The sequence below is a fragment of the Phacochoerus africanus genome, chromosome 9 (assembly GCF_016906955.1).
Source record: "Phacochoerus africanus isolate WHEZ1 chromosome 9, ROS_Pafr_v1, whole genome shotgun sequence".
NCBI lineage: Eukaryota > Metazoa > Chordata > Mammalia > Artiodactyla > Suidae > Phacochoerus > Phacochoerus africanus.
Window position 1 is genome coordinate 69697546 of NC_062552.1, and position 26956 is coordinate 69724501.

General features: G+C 35.6%; 1 protein-coding gene across 4 annotated transcripts in view; it reads left to right on the top strand.

Annotated features, from left to right (window-relative positions):
• Window positions 1-26956, top strand: part of STRN3 (striatin 3) — a 105895-nt gene that overhangs the window by 43526 nt on the left and 35413 nt on the right. For 2 of the 4 annotated variants that reach the window (XM_047797138.1, XM_047797140.1), the window contains exons 2-8: window positions 736-839; window positions 1301-1374; window positions 7326-7407; window positions 12589-12762; window positions 18510-18639; window positions 19985-20126; window positions 25423-25533. In XM_047797138.1, coding sequence (XP_047653094.1) covers window positions 736-839; window positions 1301-1374; window positions 7326-7407; window positions 12589-12762; window positions 18510-18639; window positions 19985-20126; window positions 25423-25533 — 817 coding nt within the window. The remainder of the gene's footprint in view (window positions 1-735; window positions 840-1300; window positions 1375-7325; window positions 7408-12588; window positions 12763-18509; window positions 18640-19984; window positions 20127-25422; window positions 25534-26956) is intronic. The other 2 variants (XM_047797141.1, XM_047797139.1) reach the window with 1 other exon arrangement.

The following is a 26956-nucleotide window of genomic DNA, read 5'->3' on the forward strand; positions in this document are numbered from 1 at the left end:
ATCTGGCATTGCCAGGAGCTGTGGTATAGGTCACAGATGTGGCTCAGATCCCACATTTGCTGTGGCTGTGGTGTAGCCTGGCAGCTACAGTGTCGATTCGACCCCTAGCCTGGGAACCTCCATATGTCGCTGGTGCAGCCCTAAAAAGACCAAAAAAAAAAAAAAAAAAGGAACAGTTGAAAGAATTTGGAGTAGGGTGGAAGAATGGAAAAGATTATTAAACTGTTAAATATTTCATGAAAGAAATGTTTTTGTGGTAATATTACTGTTTTTTTAAACAACTAATACCTAATTTGGAGGAAAGCATCTACTTGTGAATGTAATATTTTTTAGTTCTTTCTGACTTACTTGTTAGGAATTATGTGTAATTTTTACATGTAAAATTTCCCTTAAAAAAAAAAAAAGTCATTCTTCATTTGGAGTTCCGTGGCACAGTGGGTTAAGGATCTGGTGATGTCACTGCAGCATCTTGGGTCTCTGCTGTGGCAAGGGCTCAAGCTCTGGCTAAGGAACTTCCACAGATTATTAAGATTAGAGACCATAAGGATTATAAGCAAATAGCTAATTTATAAAGTGATTCTATTATTTAACAAGAAAGTTTGGGCAACTATTTCTGTGAATTTTAAATCTTAATGTCATGAATAAAGTTCAGAATTTTACATTTATTTTCCTTTTTTAAAAATTTCCTTTTTAGTTATTTTTAAATGAAAATAATTGAATCTTTTATATTTTTAGGCTCGAATAGCATTTTTGCAAGGAGAAAGAAAAGGTCAAGAAAACTTGAAGAAGGATTTAGTGAGAAGAATAAAGATGTTAGAATATGCATTAAAACAAGAAAGGTATGCATGTCTCATTTTTTATATGAATAAGAAAAGTAGAACAGTATTATTCTCTTATGCATTATATTTTCTTATACATTATTCTGCAGTGTATTTGAAAGCATTTTGAAAGATAGAAAAGTTTGCCCAAAGTGCAAGATAATATTTAGATTTGATTCTTATATGGGAAAAGAAAAAGAGATTAAAATTGAAGTAATATCTTTATTATAGAGTCTGAGTTTGGGTTTTTTTTTTTAACAGATTAGAAAAAAATTTGTTTTTTACTTGAGTATATGATTTGGGTAATTTATCTTTTTTCTTTTACATACAGTATGTTTTTTCCCTCCAACTTCCTTTGCTAGTAAAGTTTAAAAAACAGACATTCATGTTATACTTTGTCATTTGAGAAATATACACCAGTAGTTACTTAACTGTGTAGAAAAGGAAAAAAAAAATTTAACAATTTATTATTAAACTTTCAGGGCAAAATATCACAAATTAAAATATGGCACAGAACTGAACCAAGGTGATTTGAAAATGCCAGCCTTTGAATCAGGTAAATTCAATTCTTCTCTTAACCTCCCTCCTCCCCTGCAATTCAAGAAAAACAGTTCATTTTTATGTAACAAAGATGTTCTCTTTACTCTGGTTTAACTTTGATAACATTGGTTAGTTAGATTGTTGACTATTGTGATACTGCATTGAATTTTGGGGAAGATAATAAATGAAAAGTAAATATGGAACTAGAGATTCTCTTACTAAGTGAAGTAAGAAAGAGCAAGACAGATACCATAAGATATCACATACATGTGAAATCTAATATATGGTGAAAATCAACCTATCTACAGAACAGTAACTCATGGACATAGAGAACAGACTTGGGGTTGCCAAGGGGGAAGGGGAGGAGGAGGGGGTGGGATGGACTGGGAGTTTGGTGTTAGTAGATGCAAACTATTGCATGTGGAGTGGATAAGCAATGAGGTCCTGCTGTATAAGCACAGGGAGCTATATCCATTTACTTGTGATGGAACATGATGGAAGATAGTATGAGAAGAAGAATGTGTATGTATGTATAACTAGGTAACTTTGCTATAAAGCAGAAATTGATACAACATTGTAAATCAACTATAGTAAAAAAATTAAAATTTAAAAAAGTGGTTTCATCTATATCATTCTATGTAAGCTTAATTTTTATTATTAAAAAATTTTTTTTTTCTGGAGAAGTTGTGATTAACTCAGTTTAGTACTAAAAAAAATTGGAAATTTCATTTGGAAACTATAAGGGAAGCCAAATAAGAATAAGGAAAGGAAACAGTTATCTTTAGTTGGCCTTGCTTTTTACTAAAACAGTCTTTTAAGAGTAGTATCTGATGAACAGTTATTCAGGGAAGAGAGGGCTGGATATAGTCAAAGACTAACAGTTTAGTGTTTAGGGTTTCATATCACTACAATATGAGTAGTCTAAAAGTAATAAAGTATATTTTGATTTACATAATATTTGGGAATATTACTGCAATTTCTTATTAAGGAGGTATATGTAGAACCATTTATATACGTATTTGGATGGTATAGGCAAATTGAATTCTATACTGTTCTTGGCTGCTGGTTACTAAGACAAGGAAGAATATGTCTTTATTTGGTTCTATTTTTCTTGTCATTCTGTAGTTTACATACCTAACCGAGACAAAACATGTATGATAGCAAAAATAAAACCTAACTGTTGTGTTTTTTTTTTTAAGTTAAGTATTTTGGTAAATTTTTAGAATTGAGTTAATTGGTTTTTAGTTAAATATTAAGTACTTAAGACTTGACAGAAATGCCCTGTCTGTACAAGCTGCAGATGATTTATTTTGGGGTCTTCTCCACTTAGCAGTTTTAACACCAAAGCCATTCCAGTTGTCACATATAAAAATTAAGGAGTTCCCACTGTGGTGTAATGGGATCAGCAGCACCTATGCAGCACCAGGACTCAATCCCTGGCCTGGCACAGTGGGTTAAAGGATTCAGCGTTGCCACATTCGTGGTGTAGGTCACAGCTGTGGCTTAGATCTGATCCCTCTGGCCTGGGAACTCCCATGTTCCAGGGGGCAGCCAAAAAAGGAAAAAAAAAATTAAGATACCAAGTGGCATAGGTTTCCTTTGAACTAGTTTTTTAGTGCTTATGAAGACTCACTCTAATGCTTTTAGAACAGTATTATGGTCACCTCCTTGGAAAAGCAGCAATAAGTGATAAAGAGATTGAAAGTCTATTTATTTTGGGTCACATTTACTATAGCAGTTCCATTGTAGTTAGAAGAAGTATAGTGGCTTCACCGTAGAGAAAACCTGATGGTTTTGGAGCTTTTCTTTGACTCATTTACTTTCTAATACAGCTAGAATATGCAAAAAGTAAGCAGTCATTTTTTTATACCTTAAGGACTGTCCCCCTAACTTGGTCTGTGTAAGTATGAGGAAGGAGGCTAGTTGCACCCCTGTTGTTCCTGGAGCTAGAGTCGTAAGTGGCTAACTGGTGCAAGTTTATATAAAGGAAAAATCATTAGAATATAAGTCTCTCCTGCCCACAACTGAAATAACATAAAAATAAGCCTGTTTTTAATCTCTATAAACATAACTATTAAAACTTTCTCAAATTGAAGAATAAAATAACATCCACATATTTTATTTATAGGAGACACAATAACAAAGTAGACGTAGAAAACCTACTCAGGATGTTTAGTGGAAAACAGATAAAGGGATGAGCAAAAATATACTATGCAAACAAAGATAAAATTATTTACATCAGAGTATAGATAAAGGTGAATATTAAATGAATCATTCTTGCCTTTTATATACTTAAAATGTGAAAAAGGAAATTTACAAAATATTGCTTGTTTTTTTCTTTTTTTTTCTTTTTCGGCCACACCATGGCATATGGAGCTCCAGGAATCAGATCCACGTTGCAGTTGCAGTCTGTGCCACAGCTACAGCAATGCTGAATCCTTTAACCAGTTGTGCCGGGCAAAAGAAAATGTGTACTGACAAAAACGATTTGTCGCTTTTGGATTTCCCCAGTCATCCAAAAGTAGAGCATTCCTATGAAATCTTTCATAAACCAAAATACATAAAATGAAGAAGCAGTTAATAACCTTTGAACACATCCTACTAATGATACATAAAATAAATCAAGATAAAACACTGATGGTAACACATAACTCAAAGCTATGACAGCTTGATGCTGAGATGTTGAGTGCAGTTTCTGAGGATGAAGCTTAGTGGTGCCTCTCTCGCTGCTTGGGGGTACAACCACTGCAAAATAAATGCTTGGGGGCTATTATTTCTTTTCACCTTTTTTCATAAAAAGAAAAAAAACAATGTTTATAGTATCATTTTTTTGTTGTTGCTTTAAATTTTATGGCTGCACCTGTGGCAGATGGAAGATCCCAGGCCAGGGATTGAATCCAAACCTCAGCTACAACATAAACCACAGCTGGGGCGCCTAGGGATTGAACTCACTGTGGTAGGCCAGGGATTGAACCCATGCCTCCACAGTGATAAGAGCTGCTATAGTTCCATTCTTTTTTTTTTTTTTTTTTCAGTCTTTTAGGGCTGCACCCACACCATACGGAGGTTCCCAGGCTGGTGGATCTGTAGCCACCAGCCTACGCCAGAACCATAGCAATGCAGGATCTGAGCCACATCTGCGACCTACACCACAGCTCAGGGCAATGCTGGATCCTTTACCCACTGAGCGAGGCCAGGGATCAAACCCATGTCCTTATGGATGCTAGTTGGGTTTGTTAACCGCTGAGCCACTACGGGAACTCCCCATAGTTCCATTCTTAACCCACTGTGCCTCAGCAGGAACTCCATTGTATCCTTATTTTTAAAAAACTGGAAATAATCCAAATGTTCATCAAAAATAGAACGAATAAATATATTGTAATATTTTAGTATAAGAAAGTGCTATTTTTAAATTTTTTTATTAGTATTATTTTGCTTTTTAGGGCCACACCTGCAACTAATGGAAGTTCCCGGGCTAGGGGTTGAATCAGAGCCTACAGCTGCCACCCCACATCAAGCCACAGCAACATGGGATCCAGCTCACGGCAATGCCAGATCCTTGACCCACTGAGTGATACTAGAGATCAAACATGTGTCCTTGTGGATACAGTTCATTTCTACTGTGTCACAACAAGAACTCCCAGGAAGTGCTATTTAATAAGAAAAGTGAATAAACTATAACTAAACCTAAAAACATGAATGGATTATATAAAATCGAAAATTGATATAAATGATATCGTGTATATCAAATTAAAAAATTAATCTGGTGTTTAGAAATCAGGATAGTGTCTGTCTACCCTTTTGGGAATATCTAATGGATGGAGAAGTGCATAATCAAAATTTTTTGGGGAGTTCCCATCCTGGCTCAGCAATAATGAACCTGACTCATATCCATGAGGATGTGGGTTCAATCCCTGGCCTTGCTCAGTGGGTTAAGAATCCAGGGTTGCCATGGGCTGTGGTGTAGGTCGTAGATGTGGCTCGGATCCTGCATTGCTGTAGCTGTGGCGTAATCTGGCAGCTGCAGTTCCAATTGGACCCCTAGCCTGGGAACTTCCATATGCCACAAGTGTGGCCCTAAAAAGAAAAAAACAACACCAACAGCTTTTGGGGTGTGATGATGTTTTGTTTATTTATCTAGGAAATGTTACATGAGTGTGTTTAAAAATTCATTGAGCTGTACACTTAGGATGTGCTTCAAGAATATCCTTAGCAATATTATTATAGTAGTCAAAATGGAAACTAATTTCAACATTAGGGGACTGGTTAAATTAAACAGTTATATATACTTTCTATGGAATGTTATGTAATTGTTTCATATGATGTTAATCTGTTTATTGGTATAGATAGAGTTTATTGTTATAGACAGTTCTAGATACACTGTTATTGCTATATAGTTCTAGATACACTGTTAAAAGCAGCTTGCAGTGCAGTACACTTTTTTAATTTAAGAAGATAAATTGGTCCATTTTTGTTAAATAAGAGAAGCTCATGTATGTATTTTCAGATGGAGAGTTTGGAGTGATAAAATCTCAAGTATTGACATACTTGGTGATAGTATTTGGGGCAACTGTATTTTTTTTGGGGGGGGGCAGTGTTTATATGTTATATGTAATTTTTTTTGTTTGTTTTGGCCACCCTACAGCATATTAGAGTTCCTGGGCCAGGGATCAGATCTGAGCCGCAATTGCAGTGTACATTGAAGCTATGGCAGTGCCAGATCCTTAATCCCTTGTGCCAGGCCAGGGATTAGACCCTACATCCCAGCACTTCAGAGATACCACCAATCCTGTTGTGCCACAGTGGGAACTCCTATATGTTATATGTGATTTAAAATGGCATAAATAGAAAAAAATTGTAGAGAAAAAAATGGGGAGCTATTAGCATGAGATAAGCATTCCTAGAAATCATAAATAATTTTACATTTAGGGGAAGATCGAGGAGATATTAATAATGGATTGATAGAAAATATTTGAATTGCTGCCAGTAAGTATTTGTTCATGTGATTCAGGAGTCTAGGGGTCTAACAAGTGTAAGCCCTGGTAACAGTTCTCACCATTCATTGTGAGGGCTTATCTTCTATGGCACTCTATTTTTTTGCTTTATCTTAAGTTTTTTTTGGTCACTTACATGGCATGCAGAAGTTCCAGGGCTGGGGATCAAACCCAGGCCACAGCAGTGGCAACACTGGATCCTTAACCTGCTAGGCCCACAGGGTACTCCTATCTCAATATTTTTAGTGGGAAATTATAGGAAAATATTTTTATATCATTAGTGCCAATCAATAGTTTTTAATTTCACTCTAGAGATACTTGTTGTGAGCTTAACTCATCTGAACTTATGCTATTTATTAAACTCATTTTTAATGAATATATTTGGTTACCTGATAATAAAACGACCTTTTACATATTGTAAAAACTATTTCCTGATTTATCTTTTAATTCTAAAAATGCAATTGACTGTATAAAGTCTAATATGTAGACTTAGTGTCTATTGATACAGACTGAAAATTATTGACTAGTTATAGATATACACACACACACTTGATTTCTTAAGTGTCGATTTTGGATAGTTAATGTGAATAGTAAATACAGCTTTTTAATTTCAAAAGCACTCAACTCGGCAGAATTCTGATAGTTTAAAAAGTTGGCTTTAGTAAACATTTCATTTCAGTACCTGGGTTTTTGATTTTTGAATCTCTTGTAGTAACAGTAAATGTACACTTGAGTTCTTCCAATTTTAAAACAATGCGGGTAGTACTTTTAGGTGTTTGGGCTGTCAAGATTGTAATACACATTTATAAATGAATGACCCACAGGAGATAATCAAAAGTTAATTTTCTTCCATCCTTTGTAAAATATTTAGGTGTATTTTTGTGAAACCTTATACATAGAGAACTTTGGCAATATTTTCAGGAGTTGAAATACTATGTATGAAACTTGTCTTGTTTTTGTTGTTAATTTTTAGAAGAAACCAAAGACACAGAGGCTCCCACAGCACCTCAGAATAGCCAGTTAACGTGGAAGCAAGGCAGACAACTATTAAGACAGTGAGTAATGGTTCATTTTCAGCTTTAAGGATCTAGATATGAAAGTGTGAGTCACTTTGACAGTGAAAAATTATTTAATGATAGTGGGACAATGTGTATAGTTTTCATATTGCTTCATTTTTGCTTTGTTAGATCCTTGGATCTTTTTAAAGCCTGTTTCCTCTGAATGTTTCCCCAAACATTCCTCAAATGATGTTATTTGTGGAGTAGAATGTCGTAAAGACTGGATGTCTTGAAGGCCAGAACAAAAACAATATAGAATTCATATTTATGGAGAGTTCATTCCCATCACTGCAAAATTTACAGGTTGGGTTTTAAGCGGGATTGTGACTAGTTTAGAGGAGAAATTTAACTGGTTATCTGAAATTTTCAGAAGTGGCTTGCCAAATCCTACGTTTCCTTGAATTTTTGAGGAATTTATTTTTTTTAAATGGCTGCACCCTTGGCATACAGATGTCTCTAGAAGTTCTTGGACCAGGGATTGAATCTGAGCCACAGCTGTGACCTCCGCAGCAGCTGTGATAATGCTAGATCCTTTAACCCACTGTGCTGGGTTAAACCCATGCCTCTCTAGTCACTTGAGCCACCGCAGTCAGATTCTTAACCCATCTCTGGCACAGCAGCAACTATTTGGAAACTTTCTGATGTTTGACTTCTTTGCTATATTAGAAGTACTTCTGGGAGTTCCCGTCATGGCTCAGCGGAAATGAATCTGACTAGGAACCATGAGGTTGCAAGTTTGATCCTTGGCCTTGATCAGTGAGTTGAGGATCTGGCGGTGCTGTGAGCTGTGGTGTAGGTCACAGACATAGGGCGGATTTGGTGTGGCTGTGGCTGTGGCATAGGGTGGTAGCTGTAGCTCCGATTGGACCCCTCCATATGCCTTGGGTGTGGCCATAAGAAGACAAAAAGACAAAAAAAAAAGAAGTACTTCTGTAGCAAATTTTATTTTTTGTCTTTTATCTATTTGTTCCTTTCCCTTATATTTTGAAATTTTTGATGCTTGTATAACTACTGAAATCTTAGATAATTTATTATTATTCAACTTTATCAACTCTAGACATCTTTTTTTGTTTTTTTGTTTGTTTATTTTGTCTTTTTGCCTTTTCTAGGGCCACTCCCGAGGCACATGGAGGTTCCCAGGCTAGGGGTCTAATCAGAGCTGTAGCCACTGGCCACAGCCACAGCCACGCCAGATCTGAGCTGTGTCTGAGACTTACAGCACAGCTCACAGTGACACCAGATCCTTCACCCACTGAGTGAGGCCCAGGATCGAACCTGCAACCTCATTGTTCCTAGTCAGATTCATTAACCACTGAGCCACAACGGGAACTCATAGACATCTTTACCTTCACTACAGTAACCCAGTGAAGTGTGGTCAGACCCTTGATCTTGTTATTATGTAGAACTGCCCTTGCGTGATCCAACAGTCTCATATTCCACCTCTCTTACTCCAGGTCCTATGTTACTTATCTTGATCTTTAGTTCCTTGACTACTTTGTTTTCCTTTATATCTCCTCTGCCTATGGCTTGCTTTATTTTGGGTTGTTGTGGTGGTGGTGGTGGTAGGTTTGTTTTTAAGTTTGTTTTTGTTACTTCCCATGCTCCCATTTAGACTTCATGATCTGTCACCCTTTTACTTGTTGCCTTAGCTTTCTTGCTGCCCACTGCTTACCCCCCTTCCCATCAGTCATTTTACCATGTAAACCTGCATTATTCCAGCCCTAGTTCAGTCTTATTATCTATTGCTTCTCTTTCTAATTAATTCTTGAAGAAAAATCACAGAATCATGTAAATGCCATTAAATATTCATGGTATCTCTCCAAACATTACAGCAAGCCTTTTTCCATATTCCTGCTCACCTCCTGCTCTCATTGTCCTCAGTAGACATTATGAACTTTTGCCACATCTCAGTCCATTCTCCTTTACTCTTCATTAGAGCACCTCAGATTCTACTTCTAAAAATATGAAGGCTGTCAGGTGAGAACTCTCTCTTCCTTATTTATTTTTATTTTTTTGGTCTTTTTGCCATTTCTTGGACCACTCCCACGGCACATGGAGGTTCCCAGGCTAGGGGTCTAATCGGAGCTGTAGCTGCCAGCCTACGCCAGAGCCACAGCAACGTGGGATCCGAGCCGCGTCTGCAACCTACACCACAGCTCACGGCAATGCCGGATCGTTAACCCACTGAGCAAGGCCAGGGATCGAAGCCGCAACCTCATGGTTCCTAGTCGGATTCGTTAACCACTGCGCCACGACGGGAACTCATCTTTTTTTTTTTTTTAATTTTTAATTTTTAATTTTTTAAATCTTTTTAGGGCCATACCCCTGGCACCTGGAAGTTCTCAGGCTAGGGGTTGAATTGGAGCTGCAGGTGCGGGCCTGTGCCACAGCTACAGAAACACAGGGTCCGAGCCAGGTCTGCCACCTGCACCACAGCTCACGGTGCTGCTGGATCCTTGACCCCCTTACTTAGGCCAGGGATCGAACCCTCATTTTCATGGATACTAGTCGGATTTGTTATCACTGAACCACAATGGGAACTCCTCTCTCTCTTTTTTTTTTTGATTTTATAGCCACTCTTATGGCACGTGGACGTTCCTAGGCCAGGGATTGAATCCAAGCTGCAGCAACAATGGATCCTTTCTCTTTTTTTTTAATTTTCAAAAATTTTATTTATTTATTTATTTTTGTCTTTTAGGGCCACACCAGCGGCACATGGAGGTTCCCAGGCTAGGGGTTGTATCAGAGCTGTAGCCACTGGCCTACACCTCAGCCACAGCACTGTGGAATCTGAGCCATGTCTGCGACCTACACCACACTTCACGGCAACGTCAGATCCTTAATTCACTGGGGATTGAACCCGCTTCCTCATGGATGCTGGTTGGGTTTGTTAACCACTGAGCCATGACGGGAACTCCAACAGTGGATCCTTTTAAGCCACTGCTCGGGGCCAGGGATTAAACCCACACCTCCCTGCAGTTGGAATATTAAGCCACAGCAGGAACTCTGAGTACTGTCTTAACTTTTTGCATTCTTTTCTGTAAGTGTATTTAAACCTCATATTCATCACCTCAATTTCTAATGTTGCATTCAAAGAGGTTTTTGTTGGAGTTCCCATCATGGCTCAGTGGAAATGAATTTGACCACTGTCCATGAGGATGCAGGTTTGATCCCTGGCCTTGCTCAGTGGGTTAAGGATCTGGCGCTGCCATGAGCTGTAGTGTAGGTCACAGATGAGGCTAGGATCTGGCATTGGTGTGGCTGTGGCATAAGGTGGCAGCTACAGCTCCGATTCGGCCCTTAGCCTGGGAATCTCCATATGCCGTGGGTGTGGCCCTAAAAAAAAAAAAGACAACAAAGCACCCCAAAGAGGTATTTGTCAGTCTGAATTCTTAGTGACTGAAACTCAAGCAAGTTTTAATAAAAACAGATTACTGTCTGGAAAGGATGGTGGGGTAGATAGCAGCGTAGAGGGAAGTGCTGAATAGTTGAGTGTCAGAAACGTAAGAACTAGAATATCATAGGATTGCTCAGGGCCTGGAAACACCCAGGGTATATTCTTATTCTTTGGTTTTCTACTCCTCTGTGTATTGGTTTTATTCTTTTCTACTGAAAACCACTTTTCTCCAAATGGCAGGGGAACCCTTAACTTTATAGAAGAATATGACTACCGCTGAGAAATTGATTGCATGGTTATTTCTCTCATAAATGCTTAATCCCATTGCCTGGTCTTAATAGTCTGTCTTTTCTCACCTTTCTCTAAGAATAGTTATCTCCACAGTCTTCCTTGTTCATTTCTCAACACTCTAGTCTGCTTTTCATTTTGATGTTTCACTGAAGCCACCAGCACAATCATATTTATGTGACCCGTTTTATTTATATTTGATGTTTTGGAAATATTTGACATTAACTGTTCATTTATTTTTTGATACTCTTTTTCTTACTTTTATGAAACTATTCTCTGCTTTTTCACCCTAATTTCTCAAGTTCTTTCTTTTAATTTTCCTTTGAATTTCTCTTATTCTTTTATCCCTTTTTGTGTTGGTATCCAGAGACTTTCTCTTTTCACTTAAACTTTTTCTCTGGGTAATTTCATTTGAATCTATGTCTTCAGATACCACCAAACACTGATGACTCTCAAATCTATTCATCCAGATTAATCTCTTTTGAGCTTTGGACCATTCTTATATCTGTGCCTCATAAATGTGATCACTTTCATAGACACTAAATAATTATTGATAGGTACCCTCTAAACCAGATCTTGATACTTCATTCTTCATTATATTGAATAGAACCAGCATGTAGCCATCACAGTTAGAAACTTAAAAATTTTTCAGAATTCTTATGTCATCTTTTCTTCTACTGCCATATTTACTTGTGCACCAAGACACTAAGATTATATCTTATTTTCTAACATTTCTACTTTTCTTCTCCAGTTTTACTTCTTGCTTTGTTAGTATCCTAACCAGTCTCCCTGTCTTTAGCTTTCACTTAAAACCCTTTGTTATTTTGTCCACAGCCTATAAGGCTTCTTTTCAGCATCTTTTCTTCCCTATCAGATACTTTAGAAAGAAATTCATTTGTCACGCAAAGCCCTTCATGACCCATAATCTATGGCATGATTTTGTCAGTCCCCTCTTCTTTTTCACTCTCATCCTAGATCTCAGTTAAATACCCTGGTTTAGATACATGGAAAGTTTGAAGACTACAGGACTGTAGGAATACCATGAGATCTTAGATTCTAGGAGAACTAACCAGCCAAAAACCTTTGGCCAAGAGCCCAGGTTTAAACTTAGCATGTCATTGTTCTGAGGTTTAGTCCTATTCATCCTTTACCACCTCATGGACTTTTTTCTTTTTTTTTTTAATAATGTATGTCATCAACTCTATTTTTTTAGCCAAAGCATTTTTTTAGGCTCTGGGGCTTTTTAGGCTTCAGGATAATTGGCCCTTAATTAGTGTTAGCCATCTGTATGCTTTCTTAATTAAATTTTGGTTTGTAATTGCCCTTGTTTTCTTAGAACTAGAACTAGTCTATAGAGAAGAAAGTTATTGAGGCAGAGGAAGAGTATATATTATAGGATTATGGGTTTTTCCAAAATCCTTTGTAATTTTGATTTAGCAAGTTTGCAGGTACTAACATATGTTGGATTTAATATTTTAAATTTTCTCTTACAGATATCTTCAGGAAGTAGGTTACACAGATACAATATTAGATGTGCGGTCTCAACGGGTGAGGTCATTACTTGGACTGTCCAATTCAGAACCAAATGGATCAGTAGAAACAAAGAATTTAGAACAGATACTGAATGGAGGTGAATCTCCTAAACAAAAAGGACAAGAAAGCAAAAGGTATGATCTATACTTTTAGATTAACTTTATTTATACAGTGGATATTATGATTCTCTTTAGCTTCCTGTTACTGCTATTAATGACTTTTAGAGCATGTAAAGTTTAGCCTCAAAGACTTTTGTCCTCTAAATGGTGTCATGGGCAAATAAACTTTCTGTTTAAGTGCTTTTTAAATTTATTTATGTTAAATTTCGATGCCAAGAGAATGGCTGTAGTTCTGAAATAGGTGCAAAATTAAAATTTGAGGGTGATTTCATGTTATTTTAACTTCATAATTTTAAAGTTTTTATTATTTTCAATAAATCATACTGCACTATAATTACAGTGGTAATAATTGTGAAGAAAACAAGGCTTTGCATTGTGTTTGGGTTCAGAAAGCTACCAGATATGATATACTTTTTTTTTTTTTTTGTCTTTCTGCCTTTTCTAGGGCCGCTTCACGCGACACATGGAGGTTCCCAGGCTAGGGGTCGAATCAGAGCTGTAGCCTCCGGCCTACACCACAGCCACAGCAGCGCGGGATCCAAGCCGTGTCTGCGACCTACAACCCAGCTCACAGCAATGCCGGATCCTTAATCCACTAAGCAAGGCCAGGGATGGAACCTGCAACCTCATGGTTCCTAGTCGGATTCGTTAACCACTGCGCCATGACGGGAACTACTCCTCATTCATTTTATTTTATTTTATTTTATTTTATTTTATTTTATTTTATTTTATTTTATTTATTTTTGTCTTTTTGCTATTTCTTTGGGCCGCTCCTGCAACATGTGGAATTCCCAGGCTAGGGGTCGAATCCGAGCTGTAGCCACTGGCCTATGCCAGAGCCACAGCAACGCGGGATCCGAGCCACGTCTGCAACCTACACCACAGCTCAGGGCAACGCCAGATCGTTAACCCACTGAGCAAGGGCAGGGACCGAACCCGCAACCTCATGGTTCCTAGTCGGATTCGTTAGCCACTGCGCCATGACGGGAACTCTTCCTCATTCATTTTAAACTAAACTTGTAGCTAACCAGGCTGAGTAGTTCATAGAATTATAAATACTTTAGAGGAATGCACTTTTCTGTATCACACCTGAATCTGAATTAAAGATCCACAAAAAACTGTATCTTTTTTTTTTTTTTTTTGCTTTTTAGACCCCCATCTGCGGCATATGGAGGTTCCCAGGCTAGGGGTTGAATCTGAGCTACAGCTGCTGGCCTACTCCAGAGCCACAGGAATGCCAGATCCAAGCCTTATCTGCGACCTACACACAGCTCACGGCATCACCAGATCCTTAACCCACTGAGCAAGGGCAGGGATTGAACCCACAACCTCATGGTTCCTAGTTGGATTCGTTTCTACTGCACTACAATGGGAACTCCAAACTGTATCTTCTTATAAAGCTTCTTGCCTTTGCAAGATTAAAACTTTAGTAGATTTTTTTCCCCCTGTTGTGGTAGAAACACATAACATGAGATTAAGCTTTTGAATGCAGTGCCATTTTGTTAACTATAAGCAGTGTTGTAGAGCACATCTGTAGAACCCTTTCATCTTGCATGTCTGACTCTCTGTTCACATGGCATACCAATGCCCTACTTCTTCCTCCCCCCAGCCCTTGACACCTACCATTTGACTTTCTCCTTCTCTGCGTGACCACTTTAAATAACTCATACAAGTAGGGTCATGCAGTATTTATCGTTCTGTAGATGGCTTATTTTACTTAGCATTATGTCCTAAAGGTTCATCAATGTTTTCCTTCTTTTTTAATGACTGCATGATAGCCTGTTGAATATGTATACTACGTTTTCTTTATCCATTCATCTGTCTACAGACATTTAGGCAGTAGTTGTTTTTAATAAAGGCTGATTTCCTTTTCTTTCTTTCTTTTTTTTTTTTTTTAAGTATTTTGGCTGCACCCACAGCATCTGATAGTTCCCATGCCAGGGATTGAACTCACATCACTACAGTTGATAATGCCAGTTTCTTAACACACTGTGCCACAAGGGAAAGCCGTGATTTCCTTTTTGATGAGTATACTTGTATATTGTGCGTCTGTACTAATGTAGGTAAGTATCAGTTATGATCAGGGCCTCTGAAAATTCCAAAGAAATAAAATGATCCAACGTGTTGATAGAGATGTCAACAAAAAGATATTTATTATATTCTTATTTAAAATAGTAAAAAAAAAATTGACGCAGTCTTAATGTTCAACAGTAGAAGAATGTTATGGTTTAGATTATATTACTAGAAACATTTTAGAATGTGAACTCTGAAGACTTACTGGATTTGAATCCTGACTTAGCCACTTACTTTGCCTGACTTTGGGCAGGGTACTTTACCTTCTTGTGCCTTGGTTTCCTCATTTGTAAAATGGTAGTGATAGGGCTGATGTGAAGAAGAAGTGAATTGATACAAGGCATTTAGAACAATGCTTGCATATAATATGTGTTAGCTATGATGAAATACTCTTTATCCAGTTGAAATGTGACCTCATCAAGAGTAATGTTTATTAGATTCTGCTGAGTGTATGTCACTGTTACCTTTCTTGGTTTATTGTAAGGAGATATTGTTGGGTGCATAGTGCACACATAGTATCTTCTTTATGATGGTTCATGGGGGGAGAGAGTTCTTATAGATCTTCTAACTGAAAGCTATGCTACATCTTAGTAATTGGTCTGATTTACCTTTGAACCACCAGTAGTTGCTCTCTTTCTCATTTCACCCTCTTTAGAATCTTGACAAATTTGTGGGGTTCCCTCATCTCTCAAAAATATACTGACTTTTTAACCTTTTTACTTACCAACCTTATGTTTGGCTTCATTCTATTTTCCCTTCACCTGGATATATTAATTTTAAAAATTCTCGTCATTGCCTTTTTAGAATGAGAGATGATAGTAAATAGTTGGCAAAGAAAAAAATTATAAACAGTGCAGATGGAGGTGTCCACTTAATCATGGTGGATTAAAGGCACCTTTTACTTGTGTGCCTTCTAGAACCTCTGGTAGCATAACAGTTAAAGACTTTTTAAGATACATTAACACACAAGGACAAATTGAATATATGTAGAGAATGAGAGGATGTACTCTCCATCAGGTAGGAGAATATAATAATTTTGGAGACTGGAAAGAAAAAAGAATTTGGATCACTAAATGCCAGTAGAGTTCCAAAAGCAAAGTAGTGAGAGGTATCAGGTATGTCTGAAGTTAGGTTTAGAGGGGGCTATTAATAGGGGGGCTATAATAACTGTAATTAATAGTTTCAGGTTTATATAAGAAACATTTAGGATCTAAGATCCCCACCCCACCCCCTTTTTTTTTTTTGCTTTTTAGGGCCGTACCTGCGACATATGGAGTTTCCCAGCCTAGGAGTCCAGTTGGAGCTGCAGCTGCCAGCCTACACCACAGCCACAGCAACACTGGATCCAAGCTGCGTCTGCGATCTGTACCATAGCTCATGGCAACACCAGATCCTTAACCCACTGAGTGAGGCCAGGGCTCAGACCTGTATCCTCACAGATGCTAATCAGGTTGGTTAACCACTTAGCCACAATGGGAACTCCTAAGATCCCCTTTTTTATCCTTTGTAGCCACTTGAACCCTTATTCCAAAAATGGTGGTTTATTTTCTGGTGAATTCTCATTTCTGGTGAATTCCAACAATTTCTGATTTCTTAAGAAATCAAACAACTGTAGGGTGGGTTACCATACTGAAACAAGAGGATTATCTGAAAATCTCCAGCTGAGCAGTGAGATCCACTGTTTTCTTCTACTGTTTGGCTTTGGCATTTTAGCAGTTCCAGGCAGGAATTAGATCTAATTCCAGGCAGGAATTAGATCACATTAATAGAGAAGACCTTATAATACTAACATTTGGGATTTGCCAGTGAAATGGCTAGGCCTCTACCCTATTATACAGAAATGAAGCTAGCTGCTTGATAAGTCTTGCCCATGTACATAATACATCCAGGTTGCTTTTCATTGCTTCACTGTTAAATGTGAACACTTAATGGAAGACTTTTTGCTTGAATAGGAAAATTGGAGACCAAAAAAATCAAACCAAAAAAGGAACTCAGAGAAAACAGGGAGCAGAACTATATTACTCTTCTCAGAGGACTGAGAAAAGATAATGCATGTAGATAACAGTAAGATGTTATTTTATAAGGTTCAATGAGAGATCAGAAAAGAGCTAATAGAAATTTAAAAGTGTGATAGAAATAACTTCCATGTAAAACTTGGAAGTTAAAGGACTCCTCCAGAAAAAAGAAAGTAGCACTGAAAAGATAGGAAAACGTAAAGATCAGTCCAGGAGGGCCAACATCTGAAGAGGACTTTCAGAAAGAGTAAAATGGTGTTGAAAAGATTATTAAGGTAGTAATTTTTTTTGATTTCCAAAATATATTTACAGAATGTATTTCTAAGGATGTTTGTTTATAGATTGAAATGATGTCCTCTAATTAAGCTATGAAATAATGTTTGAAAAAGCCATACAAAAGCCATCACTGTGCATGCTCAAAAGAAACAATGTTAGCATTCAAATAGCATGAAGTCTCAGCCCCTTCACAGTCCATGGTTGATTTAATTTCCATTTTCTTAATGACTAATGATGTTGAATCTGTTTATGCCATCTACGTGTCTTTTGATACAGGGTCTTTTTGAATAATTTCCCCATTTTTTTCATTGTTTTATTTTTACTGTTGAGATTTAAGTGTTCTTTTAATATTCTGGATGTATGTCCTTCATTAAATGTGTGATGCAGAGATATTTTCTCCCGGAGTTCCTGTCGTGGCACAGCAGAAATGAAACTGACTAGGAACCATGAGGTTGCAGGTTCAGTCCCTGGCCTTGCTCAGTGAGTTAAGAATCCAGCGTTGCCGTGAGCTGTGGCGTAGGTTGAAGACGCGGTTTGGATTTGGTGTTGCTGTGGCTGTGACTGACGTAGGCCAGCAGCTGTAGCTCTGATTAGACTCCTAGTCTGGAAACTTCCATGTGTTGTGAGTGCGGCCCTAAAAAGCGAGAGTAAAAAAAAAAGAAATATTTTCTCTCAGTCTGTAGGATTTTATTCTGTTTTTGGGGGTCTTTTTGTTTTGTTTTGTTTTGTTTGGGTTTTTTTGGCTATGCTCACTGTATTTAGAAGCTCCCAGGCCAGGGATTGAAATGCCCATGCCACAGCAGTGACATAAGCCACAGCAGTGGCAACACTGGATCCTTAACAGCTAGGCCACCAAAGAACTCCTATAGGCTTTTCCTTAAATTTTTCTTAACATTGTCTTTCAAAGAGTGAAAGTTTATAATTTTGGAAAGTCTTATTCATCAATTATTTTTTTTATGGATTTTGCTCTGTTTGACTTTTAAAGCCATCTATATGTATTACCGTGATCAAATACAATTTTGAAAACCTAATATGTGAGTTCTCACTTTAGAGAAAGAAATTTCTATCCAAGGGATGACCATACCTAATTTATCAGAGTTTATTTTGAAAAATAATAGCACATTTCAGTACCTAGTACAGTGGGATTTTATTTTGGTGCAGTAATTACTTAAAATATTTTCATCGTAGAAATTTAACGATCACTTTAACTGTAGAATATGTATCTTTCTAACGTTCTTGGGTAGAATACTTAGGTAATATGTTAACTAAGTTGTCATTTGAATCTCTCCACTACCTTCAAGTAATGTTTTTAAATAGGAGACACAGCAAAAATATTAGAATTAACTACTGGAATATTTTGACTGATTTTTTTTTTTTTTTTTTGCCTCTCTTATATAGGCCCTCTGGTGATGTTCTTGAGACATTCAATTTCTTAGAAAATGCTGATGACAGCGATGAAGAGGAAGAAAATGACATGATTGAAGGCATCCCAGAAGGAAAAGACAAACATCGGATAAACAAACACAAAGTAAGAATTAAATTTTATATTCTCACTAGCTAAAGTATATGTAGTTCTGTATTTGGAATAGAAAATGTTACATTGGGAGTAATTGATTATTTTTTATTTTACTATGTCACTTAAAAGTTTTATGTAGTCAGTTTTGGTGTTTTTTTGCCTGCACCCTCAGTGTGTGAAAGTTCCCTGGCTGGGGATTGAACCCCTACCGCAGTTTTGACTCATGCCATAGCTGCAGCAGCAATAGATCCTTAACCCTCTGCATCACATGGCAACTTCCTGTAGTCAGTTCTTATACATATAGTAGAAATTATTTGCTGTATTATAAACTAAATGGCAAGAAAAGGTCTTTTTATAGCATTAGTCCAGTGGTTTTAAACTTTTTTAAAAAAGCTACATCTTCTCCACTTCTGTCACTGTTGAAGTTTGTCTCTTCATGTCCAGTAAACAAGTTATAACTAAAGTTGCAGTGGGGATACTCCCATTCTGGGTGATAGAGTAAACTAAGAATTACAAATGTATGTGTCACCATTTTCATTCTTTGCTAAGGATTAATATAAGTTTGCTTTTGCTCAAAACCTAAGAAACAGGTTTATCTGTTTTAGTGTTGATACAGGTTAATTTTAAGAACAAAAAGTAGACTAGATGATCCATGCGTGAATTTTCGTGGTAGTGTACAGTGTTTCAAGTATGTTAAAAAAAAGGGGGGGTATAAGTTCATTTGTGGTTCTTTGGGATTTTACAGTAATGTGGGGAAAACACCACTGTTCCTTAAAAGCTTACAGTCTATAAAAGCAGTTTTCAGCATTTCTGCCACATTTCGTATGTGTAACATACTCATGTGGAAACTTTGATCCTTCCCCTCCCCCCAGAAGCACTGCTTTACTTACAACATCTATTGCCTTGCATTAGTTAATGTTTTTATTAGCTATCCCATTTCCTTAGTGAATTATGGACTACATACGCAGGTCTCAGTGAGTGAGGTCAATTCAGTACAATTTACTAGAATGTAAGCAAGTAAATGAATCTTTAATAGTTTGTCTTTAATGGAGGTACCTGTGAGTTTATTGTAATTGGATTTCTTTGTAAGAAGCATCATTCTGGATAATTAGCGTTTTAACCATTGTTATTACCACATTACTTGCATCACATTTTACATCAATCTTCACACAGCACTTCTAACAACCATTTATCAAGGGTACAATTTGGGATTTATGAACCATGTGGAAAATCTAAAGTTTTGTATCTAAATAATCTAAAAATAGGAGTATTAATGTAAAGATAATTGTATGAAAACATAAAGGATCACTTGAAGATTTATCATAAAAGTAATTCTTGGCTTATATTCCATTTACAGATAGGTAATGAAGGTTTAGCTGCTGACCTAACTGATGATCCTGATACCGAGGAAGCACTGAAAGAATTTGATTTTTTAGTGACTGCTGAAGACGGTGAAGGAGCTGGAGAAGCACGGAGTTCAGGGGATGGCACAGAATGGGGTAAGGTGATAAAGAAATACGGGGGTGGGAGCACATCTAGCTCTTAAAGGTGTATTATTATTATTAATTATTATATGTGAGATGTGTATCTGAATGAATGTTGGCACTTAAACTGAGAGCAAGGAGAAGAGTGATAATGAATCATTTCAGAGTATTTTTGCACCAATTTATTTAGATTTGGTGACTAAACTAATATATAGGTTTTGGTGGATTTTGATTATTGAAATCTGTCTTGATTTAAAGTTGAAACATCTAGTTAATTTAGAAATCCAGTTCCTTTCCTCCTAGCAGATTTTTATTTAAAAAGCATATATATAGTTTTAAAATTCCCATGATTTAATTTGGTAATGAATCTAGGTTTCAAGAATGCCTGTTTTTCAGTATGCCTGTTTGGTACTATCTGACTTATTACTAGAAAATAATAAAACTGCTAGTCCTTAATCATAGTTCTAAATTGAAATAAGATTTAGTAAAGTATTAAACTTTATTATATATAATACTCAGTTTACAAATGTGTTAGGGCCTAGCCTTTGGAAGTGATGCATATTAATTAAAACCCAGCCATAATTAAAAGGGACAAAACAGTTCTATTTTTACAGGGTTTTTAAATCCCATTAGAAAGTAAAATAAAAGTGTATAAGATATTTTAAGATAATAGCTGAAGTCTAGTATTTTCTTCCTATTAAATATGTTCATTCAATCATCTTTTAATATCAGCATACCATCTGGTAGGTAGAGCTCAAATCATGTTTACAGAGCTTTATTGGATAATGTTACTAAGTATTTTAATGCATATTTCACATGAATGCCAAAATTGCTTAATTACTAGCAAGAGGAATTAATTTTCACTAGATTTTTTAAAACTACTTTGGTGATAAACACAGTTGGATATGTTTTTTTTGTTCGTTTTGTTTTTTTTGCCTCTTCTAGGGCCGCTCCTGTGGCATATGGAGGTTCCCAGGCTAGGGGTCTAATCAGAGCTGTAGCCACCAGCCTTTGCCAGAGCCACAGCAACCTGGGATCCGAGCTGCATCTGCGACCTACACCACAACTCACGACAACGCCGGATTCTTAACCCACTGAGCGAGGCCAGGGATCGAACCTGCAACCTCATGGTTCCTAGTCGGATTCATTAACCACTGAGCCACCATGGGAACTCTGGATTTTTTTTTTTTTTTTTTAATGCCTCATTTATGTATTGATACTGGGTATTGCTAATAGCAAGAGAGACAAAACCTAATAGATAATGTTTATTGACTATCCTGATAGAAATGGAGTACTTAAAAGATGTGCATTTTGTTACCAATTTTCTCATTGTTTATAATTCTAAAGTACTGTTTTCAGACCTTTCAGAAAGAGAGGAAACACATTAATTGAAGATACAAAAAAAACTTATAATTACTTTCTGACCTTGAATATACATTTTTGTACTAATTATTTGAAAATGGCTATATTATAGATTTACCCTTTCTAAGAATTTGCCTTGCTCAAGAGAAGCAGTAAAAGTATCTGTTTCCTTCTAACTTCTCTGTGCAACCCATTCAGTGCTGGAAATATATTTTTCCCAATAGTTTCTAAAGTACTGTTTTGGATTTTTTTACTGGATTATTTTATAATTCACATTTTTTAGGAGGTTTAGTGCCTACAGATTCATGTGAAAAAAATTTAAAATCACCTTTAGCACTACTATGTAGAGAGGATGTTTAATATTTTTCTATATGTATTTAGCAAAGTATTTTGCTTTGTACTGATTTATAACCCACTTTTAATATTCTTCTGCGACATCACCTTTAATAACTGCATAATGCTCTATCAGTATGTTCCCATATTTATTTAACTGGGGCTCCTACTAATAGACATTTAGATTATTTTTATTAAAGAAAAAATAGGTCAAAAGCAGTTTTCAAACATCTGCATAGCTAAATCTTGGCACATATCCATTACTGTTTTCTTCACCTAAAATTACTAGAAGTTTTAATAAGTTTTAATTCCCTGTCAGAAGAATATACAAAAATTACAAGAATTTCATTTGTATAAAATGCTGTTATTCCTATAATAAAAGTATTATATGCAGTTAATTGGTCCTTCTGTTCAAAGACTTTTTGACTATAGAGCAGAATTTCAAGAGAGGACCTAATTAGTGAATGACAACTGCCGATACTTTACTCTTACCATTAGTACTTGAGAGTACCTGAATCATTTTGTGTAAATAGAAGTAACCAACACAGTCTCTTCCTTCCTCACAAGACAAAACATGTTTAAAGCATTTTCAGCTCTTGAGTAGGAAATGATTCTTTTAAGAACAAAATGGTTCAAGTATTTTCTTTCTTTAAGAAATAAAAACTATCAAAGGATATATGCATTGTTTCTGAATTTATCACTTCTACTCAACAGATGTTGTATTCACTTTTTTTTCCAAAACAAAAAGTGTGGATGTACAGATACTGTGGATGTACAGATATTCCTTTATATTTATCTAATTCATTTACATAAATTGAATTTACCTATAAATGATAAAGTGGTTTTCAGATTTAAATTTTTGGGTAAAGGACACAGATTTTTTTTTAATAGTCTGCCATAATGATACATATCTCAGTATTCACTCACATTGGGTAATTTGTTATTTTTTTATTTTGTTTACTAGCAGTCTACTCAGATATCTCCCATTTTGAATCCTTTTATCCTGTGAAACCACTGCTTTTTAGGAAGCTTTTAAATTTATTTTTCTTCTGTCATCTGCATTAGGTCGTCTGAGTTTAATTTAGTAGTTTTTAGTTCTTTGCATAACTTAAAATACTGGTAGACATTTCTAATTTTGCTGCTTCTCACATGGAGACTAGACATTTTAAGGATATTTATTTTCTTCTACACTTTGAAATTGTGATCTATAGAAATTTATAGGACTACAGAGTACGATTAGTGCTGGAATGTATTTAAATATATTAGACAATTAAAGAAATGAATATTCACATAAAATTAGTCACAAATATATGCTATATTAAGTAGATTTGTATAATTCCTTTGCTTTGGTGGTTAGAATCACCAGAATAAAATTTTATGTTTTTGTGGTTTTGGAGTTGTGAAGGATCAATTTTTTGGTGCATATTTGTATTTTCTTTTAAACAAAAAAGTTCCCGTAACTGATTCAACCTCATTTCTTGGTATTTTTCTTCCCCTAGATTTTTTAAAAACAGAATTAATATGTAGAAGATTATGCTGCCTCTTCCCTTTTGCTCTTAACTATTTCTTATAAGCAATATCAAATCAGCTGTTACTTACCAGGCAAGTTTCAGGATGTTGTTTGTGCACATATGCATTCACCAACCTGTTCTTTGCACTGCCTTAAGTTTACCTTTGTTTTCTAGACTTGAGGTTATTTTGCAAATAATATTTGGGGTTTTTTTTAAGCTTATCCTTTTTTATTCCTTTTGCTTTTTCACTCCACTACCCTTTGCTACTCTAGTTAGAGCTATTCACGGCTTTATTGTTTCTACAAACATCTTTTTAAAAACTTACTAAACTTTTCTGTTTTATCTAATTTTCTGTATAAAATTTATACCACTTAAAGTTTTTTTTTTTTTTGCTTCCAGGAGGTTTAACAATTATTTGCTCAAAATCAGTTTGTCACTTTTAAAAATAAGAATTGTTAGCTTTGTTAGGATGAGGGCAAGCAATTAATTCTTTAGATCAAACTTTTCTTGGAGTGTTTGATAAGGTAACAGAATGATTCCTGACACAGCATTGTTTTCAGAAAAACCTTGTGATTAGAACACATGAAAAATGAATATTCTCTTTTAAATCACCTGACACGAGTTTGCAAATTTGACAGATATTCATGCATATAAATTTCAGGTTTAAATCTAGTTTCAAATCATTCAAGTTATCAAATTAAAGTTTTGGATTTAGCTTTTTACATACTGATCACAGTATATCCATAAGGGAGAAAGTGATGACAATTATTGTAGGGAAGACTTAAGGTATATTAAATAATTGAATTTCTGTATACCATTCAAATAGAATATTTTATGTTTACTGTATATAGCAATAAGGAAGAAGGACTTTTTAAATGTCCACTAAATAGATGAAATCACTGAAGCCTAGGGAGTTTATAAGACTTGTGAACCAGCATATGAATTATTGAAAATTTTTAAAGTATGTTTTCTCTAAAATCTCCTTCTTCTGTCAGTCTTCTTGATTGACTTAACCTATGTGTTTTGGTGTAATTGTTAATAACAGGGTTATATAAACTCCTAGGTTTTCTTTAGCAGAATGTTAAATTTCCTAATAACAGCTTTAAACTTAGTAACAGTTTAAGACTTAAACAAAGGAAGGAAAAACCTTTAATATCTAAAATAATTCTAATAGACTTATTTTTCTTTTGCTTCTTTTTAATTCTGTTTTTCCTGTAGTTTACTATAGGATAAATTTTTTCCAGGCCCAAGTATTTACTTAAAACAAATATGGATTTGTTTATTCAGCTAAAATAGCTGGTGTCATCTTTAGCATATGTACAGCAATGTATGTTCTCACTTCTCCATGCTTGTCACTGGTTCTCTCTTACCCTAAAAATATCAACTCTTAAAAAGTTCTTCAGTGGAATTTGAGTTTTGGTTTTTTTTTTTGTGTTTTTTTGCTAATCTTAGTTGTAGACCAATGGAAGAAGGTAATGAGATGTTGAACTATTTGGTTGGGGTGGGGGCAGATGTGGGATTCTCTGAATGCTTTGTATGGATTATTTGAGACATTGTATTTTGGAACTCTCTGTATGTATTATATTGGACTAGAATGCCTCTCCATTAGTACAGTTATCCTGTGCATGCAGAATCAATGTGATAGAAGGTGCATGAATATTTTCATCAATAAAACGGCACTGACCTTTCCAGCTTGCACTTTTATGAGTAGTTCGCATGTAATTCATTCATTTGCTTTTATGATGCTGGCTGAATAATTTTTATTAACATTTTTATAAAGATGCAGTGATCTATTTTATAACATTAGATTTCTAATATCATTGAAAGAATCAGTTATCGAAAGAATAACTTTCAAATTTGTGGCTCATAGAAATGAAGCACCATTTAACTGTTGTTAGTAGTATTAAATGTTTTAGAAACTTAAGAGATGGGCTTTTAGAGTTTGTGTTGTGAATACCAAAACTGAGACTGCACCTTTAAAGTACTTTGAGTATATGCTGTTAGTACGTTTTTATTATGATTATTTAAAGCTATAACGGTTTACTGCCAACAGCTTGCATTGCCAACTGCTGATTTTTTTTCTTTTAATAATATGCTGCATGTAGATAAAGATGACCTCTCCCCAACTACTGAGGTTTGGGATGTAGACCAGGGACTAATAAGTAAACTGAAGGAACAGTACAAGAAGGAACGAAAGGGGAAGAAAGGGGTGAAGAGTAAGTGCAGATTCTATTATAATTTTGTATACCAGTCTTTGAGAAAAAAAAAATTCTTCAGTTCTGTTTTTTGTGTACTTTTTTTTTGTTTCATAAAGGGGGCAACTAACTTTAAACTTTGTCTGTTGTATAATTGAAGTTTATTTTAATGTAATTTAGGATGTGTTATTGATCAAGTGGAATATCATTTTAAATATGTGGATAAACATGAAAATTTTCAAGGTTTTTGTTTGTATTTTAAGCTTTAAAAAATTTACCAGATTGTAAGAAATATTGGCCTTGGGGTGAAAAATAATAGAAATTTGTTCAAAAGGGAGAAAGTGTAAATTTCTCCTTTTTTTTTTTTCTGCCACTCCTATGGCATGTGGAAGTTCCCAAGCCAGGGATCAAACCCACGTCACAGTAGTGACTCCAGCCGCTATGGTGACGACACCAGATTCTTAACCTGTTGCACCACAGTAGAACCCCTAAATTTCTTTGTTTTTGATTCATAGGTTATTACTGCTATAACCAATTCATATCCAGGTTACATTTCTTAGTTTGGGAATCTCCAAATGTGACTAGGAAAATCCCTTCCGTAGTTTGTGCTGTGATCTAACCACAGACAAGAGTAGCAAAAAAAAAAAAAAAAAAAATCTCTCCATCTTTCTTGGCTGCTCTGGTAGAGGAAGGAGAGGGTAGTTGGTGGCAGTAGAGTTTGGTCAATAGCTGAGTGTCTTTGGATACCTCCATATATTTTCCACTGTGTTATATCCTGACCAATATTTACCAAAAGTATAAATTTAGCTCTAGCATCTCTTAAAGTAATGCATTTACATATTGTGAATCAAAAACAACCACATGAAAGACATCTTCAGATCTATGAATATTAAGTGAAGAAACTTCAAGTTTAGTTTCAGAAAAACATTATTTTGAATTGGCCATTGATTTTTGCTAGTCTTTTTTGACTATGTCAAGGAAAAAAAAACAGTAGATGACAAAGACAAAAACCATAGACATTCTTTAATATCCCATTCTCAGGTAACAAATATATTAGTTTATAAGATGGCAGTTATAGTGGGAAAGGGTGTATTTCCTTCAGTAAAGCATTTTTTTAATGATTTAATATACTGTGGAAGTGAGGAGTTTTGGGATTTTATCTGTTATGCACTTTTATAACTATGCTAATTTGCATTATTACATGTGGATAAAAAGACAAAGTGTTCTCTAAGAAGTTTAGGATTAAACATTGAACTACTTATCACATTTAAACACATTAGTGCTGGACAGGGCAATTCCAACATCCCTTACCTATATAATTAATGCATGTTGAGTATACAGGTACTTCTGCATGATTAACCATTTTAATATAGAAACAATGACATTAGAATTTTCGGTTTAGTTTTTTTTTTTTTTTTTTAAAGAAATGAAGTATTTTCATATT